This window comes from Mercenaria mercenaria, unplaced genomic scaffold, assembly GCF_021730395.1.
Source record: "Mercenaria mercenaria strain notata unplaced genomic scaffold, MADL_Memer_1 contig_2770, whole genome shotgun sequence".
Classification (NCBI taxonomy): Eukaryota; Metazoa; Mollusca; class Bivalvia; order Venerida; family Veneridae; genus Mercenaria; species Mercenaria mercenaria.
The window spans coordinates 15,358-24,750 of record NW_026460847.1 but is presented as its reverse complement, the minus strand read 5'-3'; the positions used below and the strand labels follow the sequence as shown (position 1 = coordinate 24,750).

The following is a 9,393-nucleotide window of genomic DNA, read 5'->3' as shown; positions in this document are numbered from 1 at the left end:
AAGATATTATGTCAATACAAGTTTTGTGCAAGTTTGGTCAAATTCAGTTGCAAATTGTGGTCTCTATCGTGTTCACAAGAAAATTTGGACAGACGAAGGGCGACCACAAAAGCTCATCTGGTCTCTATGTGACAGGGGAGCTAAAATAGAAAGAAATATCACCATAGGCAACACGTATAAAACATAGTTTTAGGCACTGTACTGTAACATATCTAACAAAATCTTTTCCTTTTTTTTTGTTTTGTTTTCATACACTAGGTATTTTATTCCAGATGTTAACAAAAAGGTACGAGGAAGAAGTTAAGAAAAAATATTAATATTGAAGGTGGTATCAAGTTTATTTCTATAAATATTTTGTTTTCGAAATTGCTTGTCTTGTTTAAAATCACATTGCTGACAATCTGTATTTGAAGAACATGCATTTGTAGTATTTTTAAGGTGTTCCCTAAAACATTTCAAATAATGCTGATTTATCTGAAACTAGCATATTCCAATTAAACATTAAATTGTTTTATATTATTCTGTTTTACTTAGTGCATTCAATGTATAGATATTATGTATGATCGTTCCATTCTAGCGCTGTGTATTTACTCAAAATGTTTTACATAGATTCGACGTAATACAGTATAGTCGTGCAGCTAAAAAGTTTTCTAAAACTGTTAAACAAAGTTTAATAGACAAATATATATCACAGACACGTAGCCTCTCGTCATCCTAAGTCAAGCTGTTATGAAGAATATGTAGTAAAATATTAACACTTTCGAATGATATATATCCTGTACACAATGCTTTAAACCAGGGGTTCGTGTATGGCTTATCCTTGTAATGTGTTGCAATATTATATTTTCTATAATAATCATTGTCTATCTTTATATTTCTATTTAATGTCTTAAAACATTTATGGTAAAACAGAAATATTTCTTCAATGTTTCATATATTTTTTCTATCTTTTGAAATTTCTAAACTAAAACTAAAATACATTTGCAATGTGACAAAATATTATTTCAATGTTTTCAGTGTTCATGTGACCTTGACCTTTTACCTTCCACCTTGGTTTCAGCACTCTGTACATCGTCTCATCACCACATACCTACCCTCCGAGTTAGATGTCGATACCTTGAATGGTTAATAAGTTTGTTTTCCGAATATGAAATTAAACTTACAAATTTCATCTTTGAGCTCAATTTGTGACCTTGACGTTTGATCTTCACCTACGAACGTGCAAAGTTTTTAGTCAATACCTTGCATGCTTATTTACCTATACTTCGGACACGAAATATGATAGTCAGGTTTGACTGGCGTTTTACTGAAATGCGCCGCAGTTAGCCGCAGATTTGCCGCAAAATGCAATTTACCCAGAATTCTATCGTACAAATATTTTAAGCAGATCGAATAAATATTTCCTTTTTAGTCAAAATCATTATTGTTGCACCGAACAAAATGTTGTAGGATTGAACAAAAATATATATATTTTTTTAATAAATATTTTGTGATATACAATAAACATTCTTGTTCTATTGAATAAATATTTTCATTTTGCAACATATATATTGTAGCATTGAATAGATAATTTGAAAACACGGAATACATATTTTGTCGCATTGCAGATTTTTTATTTTATTTTTATAATAAATATTTCAAAAGATAGAAAAATATAAGAAAACATTTTAAAAAAATGTTTTATTTTTACAATTAATATTTCAAGACATATAATAAGTATATAAAGATAGGCAATCATTTTGGAAAATATAATTTTGCAACTCATTACACGCCATATTAGAGCCTACGAGAAATAAGTTCACTTCAGAAGCCGTTGTGAGATCTCCAGACAATTACATGAATTATGTTTCACTATTTAACGTACAAGTATGTTGAGACTGACTACAAGTTTCTAGCCCTTCCCGTTCATGAAATATCTATAAAAAAAAAAGAGAAATTCCTGCTAATATACCATAGATAACAAAATACATAGATCATAACCAAGCAGAATCGAGCAATATCGCAGCAAGTAGTTACAGTCCCTAACACCCAGCACCAGCTCTAGTGTAAATCTGGTATAAATTGTAATTGAACGCGCTTCATGATCTGTAAGGACCAGACCAAAATGTGGCAGTATGAGAAGTGAAAGCTATTATCTTTTTCGTTTGAGCATCACAATCTATTTCATCGGAAAACTCCCCAATAAGCAGAAACTGTTTGTCATTTTAAGACTGATGGGTGTTAGGCGGGATATACCCGGATCGTATCTTTTATTTCACCTCTACATACTGCACATGTTTTTTGTTCATGAGCACATTGGATGCATGAAACCATGTGACCACACGGAATAAACACAATGCATGCATCTTTGTCCAAACATATCTTGCAGGTCACTCTGTCTTTTAGCTTCCGGTTCTCCTCCAAAACACGATCTTGCTCTGAAAACAATTGAATTTTGTGTGTCTATTTCTTTAGAAACATTAGCACCTATCAAATACTTCATCTAAACCCGAATTGATATATTCATTTTTAAGGACACGTCACGGTTGATATATTTTTGCATTATTGTTCAATAAAGGAATCCTCAATATGAATGTGGAAATAAGGGATATGTTTTGTACGACTGCAGCTCTGCGAGTTGCTCTAATTAGTGACAAATGACTGAAACAGTAAGAATTCTTACGTGATTTGGTATAGATAAAGTTATATTAATTTATTGTTTTGATTTATGACTTACGAGCTACAAGTCAGAAGAACAATTTTAAGAAAATCGAACTGGAAGGCAGAAAGAACTAGGTCATGAGTCATCATACACCTGTCAAAAGTTATCATTAGCTTTTACGAGCTTCAAAATTATTATTATCTCTCCATTCTGCACATGCATTGTTTTTTGTAAGTATCTTGGTAGGACATTATACTGTGTAACATACTTCCACATTAATATTTATGCTTGAAATTGCTTTGTTGAGCTCACAGAAGTCACGTAAGAATTTCTGTTGTTTTAGTTTATTGTCTGTAATAAAGGTACCTAACCTCAATATTAAGATATAAGAACTGTTCCTTCCTTGTGGAGAGAGGAGCTATTTGGTGTAATCATTACAAAACGATTTTTGGAAATAACTGAATATTCTTTGTTTTTTATCATTCGCCGGAAATTCAAAACGTGATACCGCCTTAAAAACGTATAATTAAATAAATCAATTTAAATATGTTTTCGCGGTCTGTATCTCGATGGTTTCTGCACAGAAATAAGATATTGCCTAGGAAAGACAAATGTATTCAATCGGCTACAATATGTGTAGAGTTACTTCCCTTTAGCAAAATTGAAACCGTTGTTTTGGATGATTTATGTTTTTCTGGGCACCATAGCTATTATACTCTTTCCCGAGCTAATTCCATTGCAGCAAATGCAATGAATTATGGGGAAGAATTGAGACTAAACAATTCTGCATTTCAAGTTGTCATTGATGGACTTGATTATAATATCATTTTGTTTACGAACGTTTTTCAAATTAATTCGTCCAAAATCATCCCACAGTTGAGTACCAATGCAAGTTGAATAATACAAGTAATTAATGCAAATTGAAACATAATTACCCTGAATGATCTCTGAGAATATAGTCATAGGACTACAGTTAGTAGTACGAGATGTAGATGGAGCCACTGGTGAAGCCGCTTGATGCACAGCTGCTGAAGCAGGAGTAACAGGTGAATGAGCAATTGCAGTAAATGAAAAGTTGGTCTCTGACATAACCGCTGAGGTCGTTGTGAATGCAGTCGACGCTGGCAACTCCGCGGATACCCCGGTCGCCCTAATTCTTGTTTTCTTTGCCGTTATTTTGTCCGCAAAGTCTAGAGACTCCGATGGTCGTCGTGAACGCTTTGTTCTCTCTACGGATATTTAATTGAAGCATGTAAAACGAAAGGCAGTAATTAGATTCAGGTTTTGATTTTTTGAAATATAGGTACCCGTTGCATGGTATTTTTTATGTTTACGGTGTCCTCTTTAACCGTATCCCTTTTTTTAGAAAAAGTCGATACTCATTCTCATAACAACATAATCGTCTAAATTTTACAATCAACTATGATCAAAATAATTACTGTATTTGCTAAACAAAAGTGTTTTTTAAAAAAAATATATGGTAAGCAGTTAAGATATTTCTACAAAATCCTACACTATGTTCCATCGACCGTTTTTATGTCCGATGGTAAATTAAAAGGAAGGCGCAAGATGGTGTAGTAGGAACTTTTGTCCGGGTACAATGATCCCCGGCGCAATTACTTTGAAAGGCAATCATTAGACCAGTGGATAAGGCGTCCGCCTCGTGATCGAGAGGGGGAAGGTTCGACCCAATTGGAAGCGTTCATCTTGGGGATGGGTGTTATGGGACTCGTTCCGAAAAGGTCGGTTCGTGAGCAGCGAGCTAGTTAAATGAACAGTTACCGACTTCTACCCGCCTGGCGCCTGGCATAGCGCTAGGAGTTGGGAGGTAATTGGTACGCACAATAAAGGTCTATCATAAGCCACAAGCTGGCTCTTTCAATAGGGGTGACATTATTATAAAACAAGACCTTTACTTTTGCCTTTTTTTAAATAAGAGGGCTATGATGGCCCTAGATCGCTCATCTTACATTCACAGTAGATTGAATAAGTTTGAAATATTGCATAATGCTGTGAAAGTATTCTTAAACCGGACGGTTCCAACGCAGAAAATTTTCCAAAAAGACGTATAGGGAAAATTGGTTCTTCACCGGAATCTGAAGCCTGTGATGTTTATTGAAATTTGCATATTGGTTTAGAAGAAGATGTTCTTTAAAGAAATTGTGGACGACGATAGAAGGACGACGGACGTTTGGACCTTTTGTTCCCATAATTACAATTAGAATAAAATTACTATACCATCGTATGTACCTTTCGTATGTATAAAATTAACAAAGTAACTACACTATCATACTACCGTATCTCACCTTTCTTATGTATAAAATTAACAAAGTAACTACACTATCATACTACCGTATCTCACATTTGTTGGAAAAATGTGTAACTTACCACGCTTCTCGCTTGTCCGGTGAAAAACTTGTTCAACATTCTCTTGCCTACACCCTTTATCCATACCCTGATAAGGAATAAGATGTACTTTTGAATATCCATGTATAAATCCCATAAACCATTTTAAAAGTTATAATAGATGAACTTCTCGTAAAAACTAAATAAGACCTCTAAATTGATTTTCTCACAGTTTTGAATATCAACCAAAGAGAAGTAGGATGTTTTCATTTTTCACCAAATTAGTACTATTTATATAATTATTTCTTCATCACATATGTATAAATCATTAATATTGATATGTTGCTTAATATTAAATGCATCCCCAACCTTTCCGAGAGTTCAGTTGAATCTAACAATGAATTAAAACCATTGAAGTGATAAATATTGTGTTCTGACTATCAGTTGTGAGCTTTTTTTGATCCTTAAAATATACTGTTTCTTTACATTGATATCTAGTATCAACGCTATTGTCATTTAAGCCTTACTAAGGAATAGCTGTATCGTGAATTGAAGCATTGAGTGAATTTTGATATTCATTTTATGTTGTCACAAACTGAACTGGAACAAGCAAAAAAGTGTGAAGATGAAAGTTTTTCAAGTAATTCAAGAGCTGTCTCGATATTACCGCTACAGATTATAATTTCCAAATATAAAATTACTTGTTCATTCAAATGCTGTGTCCTGTTTGTTAAATCATTTGGCATACATAGCTTTACGTAGTCACATTCTGGAAAATATTTAGCATGCTGAATATAAGGGTCCTCACAAAGTTTCCAGTCTTTTATCCAACCTCCACAGAAATCACATCCTTGGTATCCTAAAACAGAAATACAATGACCAAATTTCTATTATGTATTTTTTATTACAAACAACTAAAATATTTACTGGGTGTTAGCGCAAAAAATAATATGAATCCTTTTGAAGGTAAAAACAGCAATCAGCCGTAAATTTGGAATATACAAAAATATCTGTTCATTTACAACATGGGTATATTTTGGCAATTGTCATTTCAAGGTAAGTATTCGGGAAAAAAACCTTAATCTCCGCAACAGTGCCAATACGAATTAAATGCCTGCGTTTGTTTACTGTTAAAATGAGAGGTATTTATTCTGGTCAGCTACCAAAATATAAACACATGACTAATATATCAGATTGCAGCCTTTGTAATTTTTGTACAAGTAAAATGATTTCCTGCGGCCAGAAGTTATACAGACCAGAAATTGTTACTGATGTATGTCTGGCCACTGTGTCTAAAAAGTAACTTATTGATGAATAGCGTGTTGTTTATTTTTTATTATACCATTACGCTTTAATAAGGAAATATTACCCCATTCCACATGTTTTACAAGTGTTCCTACACAATCTTATAAACAGTATCCAAACCTGATATGCTTACTATTATTGATAAATTGTTGCCTTAAGGTCAAATGTTGTTATTATTTGCCGGCTTCGGATTGACCCGTAGCATTCAATGAGACTTCAGCTGATTGGTTAAAAATGTGTTGCTTTGAATCATGAAAATATCCTTAAAATCTGGAAATGTAATGTTTTCTGTGCATTTTGAAGTATTTTATAGCTGCCTGGCTATATATTTAACTCTGAAATTAGCAATTTAGTGAAGCAAGTACTTATTGGAATTCACCACTAAATTCCATGCACAGTTGAGGGTGGTTGTCTTTGAATGTGGAAATAGAAACAAATGGATCCCGCATGCCCATGTAAAAATGTTAATTTTTGGTGTCTGAATATTATACAATTTAAAATTACACGTTTTATTCCAACGTTAATGATCGTTAATATCACTAATGTCACACGCGCTAAAATTGTCTTAATCTTTCAAGATCAAATTATGTAGTTTCTGATCTTCTTCTATATCGGAAAACATACATGTGTGATATGACACTTAATGTATTAAGCGACCTCTTACATTGCATACATGTCAAAACATTGCATACATGTCAAATAGTGTAGGTTATAAACCGAAAAATTATGCACTTTGTAGAAGAGTTTTTGTTTTGTACGATTCTTGCGTATTAATTGTATCATAATATTATTATTCTAATGTAGAACCCATTACTTTATGAAGTATTTAAAAATATAGGCCGACTTTGATTAAACTTTACTAGTTGAACTTTTCATTGTACTTGTCATAACATTTTTGATTTTTGTTCAATTCTAAAAAAAATCGGAAAAATATTTGTCTTTTACGTACAACGCGATAAACGCATTTGTTTGAATTCATTGCAAAATTACTGGGATGTGTCAAGCTCTATTGATTTAAGCAATTGTTCACGTCAAACATGTAAATATTGACTATTTTGTAAATTAGACAATTAGAATTTACAAAAAATGCGGATAAAATGTCAATGTAGACATAAGTAAAATTTGTTGAAACTTACTGAGCTGATAGTTGCAATTATCTCATACTATGGGCTTTATTCATAGTCGTTACTCAAATTCACACTTGACTCAAACTTGGGTAAGTATCACTCAAGTGGACCTCGAGTAGACCTTGCTGGAGTGTGAGTGGAGTTCGAAAGTCATATTCATATATTCCACTCAATCGTAACTTTCGGAAGGACAGCTCGAGTAATAGTTTCATTGTACACAATGGATTTAGAGGTTTATAACGGTTTATATGACAATAACATCAAAGATAGCAAAAATGCTGATCATTATTTTTGTAGTTAGAAGTTGTCATCTTATTGCTCGTCTGTATGTTTATCCGTCCGTTCGTTCGTCAGTTTGTTTTATTATACGTCCTTCCGTCCGTTCGTCCGTCCATCAGCCAGTCTACTCATCTGCATTAATAGAATTTAATTTATATTTAGAAATATAGAGTTAAATTTTCTTTGAAACTGAAATTTATTTGAACAACTGAATTTTGAACTCTGCCATTAATTGTTGGTGTTTCCCGAATGCCAGCCCGCATATTTTTTTTTTTTTAAATTTCAATTACTAAAAACATAATTGAGCCGCACCATGAGAAAACCAACATAGTGCGTTTGCGACCAGCATGGATCCAGACCAACCTGCGCATCGGCGCAGTCGGGTCATGATCCATACGGTTCGCTAATAGTTTCTCTATTCTCAGCATGGATCCTGACCAGACAGCAAACGTACTATGTTGGATTTCTCATGGTGCGGCTCATATCTTTTATAAAATAAATGTTTCCGTAATGATAGGTTCTTCATGACATTTAATTTGACGGATTGTTTATATTCTTTCAGTATGAATTATTTAAGAAAAAAAACCGATAGCTAGGGTTGTGAAATGTAAATATTAGTTACTACGTGTGTTTCTGGGAGTGACTGATGAGCCCCGTCAGATTAGGTTTCGTAGATGTATACAGTCACACTTGTCTATAAAGACCACCCTTGGGAGAGCCAAAATGTGGTCTTTTTTGGAGAGTGGTCTTTATTCAAAGGTTAAATTACACTGTAAATGTTAAAATGGGAAACAAAACATGTGGTCTTTAGAGCCAGATGGTCTCTGTTCAGAGGTGGTCTTTAACACGGGTTTGACTGTATTTGATTTCCTGTATCTATCTTTAACCGTTTTTATTAATTCAACAGTCTTTTAATTTGTTGAGTATTTTTACGTTTTCGTCGTCCTCAACAACATGTATTAAAAAAAAAACTAAATATATTTTTTTCCAAAATACCTCGAACAAATATGAACTCTCGCTTTTACATGACACTGTTATCTTGCCTTCAAATTAATTAAAAAAGGGAAATTTACCATCTAAACGTACATTATAAGACATTGAGAAACACTCAAGGGTCCACAGGACCTCCCTTAACATTCACTCACTCTTGGTAGTTGACTCGACTGTCACTCTCCTTTATGAATACAAATGGAATCTTTCCTGAGTAAAGACGTGACCGTTAGGCAATTTATTTGAGTGTACTCAATGAGTGGTGTTGGAGGTTTGTCTATGAATATAGCCCTATGTTCTGTACTATTTCAAAACCACTGGACCGTGACTCAGGGTATTCATTCATATTGTCCGTAAGTATTGACCTGGCACTCATTAATCTTCGCCAATATTTTCGGGCGTTTTCGTTATTTCACGTGATATTCGTGTCCTGAAAATATCTAGATTTATCAAAATAATCAATTTAGAGAACCAACGGCACAGTGGTGTAGTGGTAGGCTCTCCGACTTGAAAACACGTCACTATGGGTTCGAATTCTTTTCTAACCATTTTTAAAATATAATTCCTTGTGTTTGTATTTGTATCTATGATTATATATTTTTTATGAAACATTGCATTTTGTATCGCTAACAATAGTTCTTTGAATTGTCCGTTGAATGAATGAATGCTTGTCCGGTCCTGAAGATTTTAAACGACATTTTGTAG

General features: G+C 33.5%; 1 protein-coding gene across 1 annotated transcript; it reads right to left on the bottom strand.

Annotated features, from left to right (window-relative positions):
• Window positions 1-319: 319 nt before the first annotated feature.
• On the bottom strand, window positions 320-5,846 carry LOC128552397 (putative inhibitor of apoptosis; the record flags this gene model as incomplete). Its single annotated transcript, XM_053533413.1, has 4 exons — window positions 320-2,417; window positions 3,577-3,870; window positions 5,030-5,096; window positions 5,689-5,846. Coding segments are annotated over 4 exons (716 nt in total), but the record flags the coding sequence as incomplete, so codon positions are not given.
• Window positions 5,847-9,393: the final 3,547 nt, after the last annotated feature.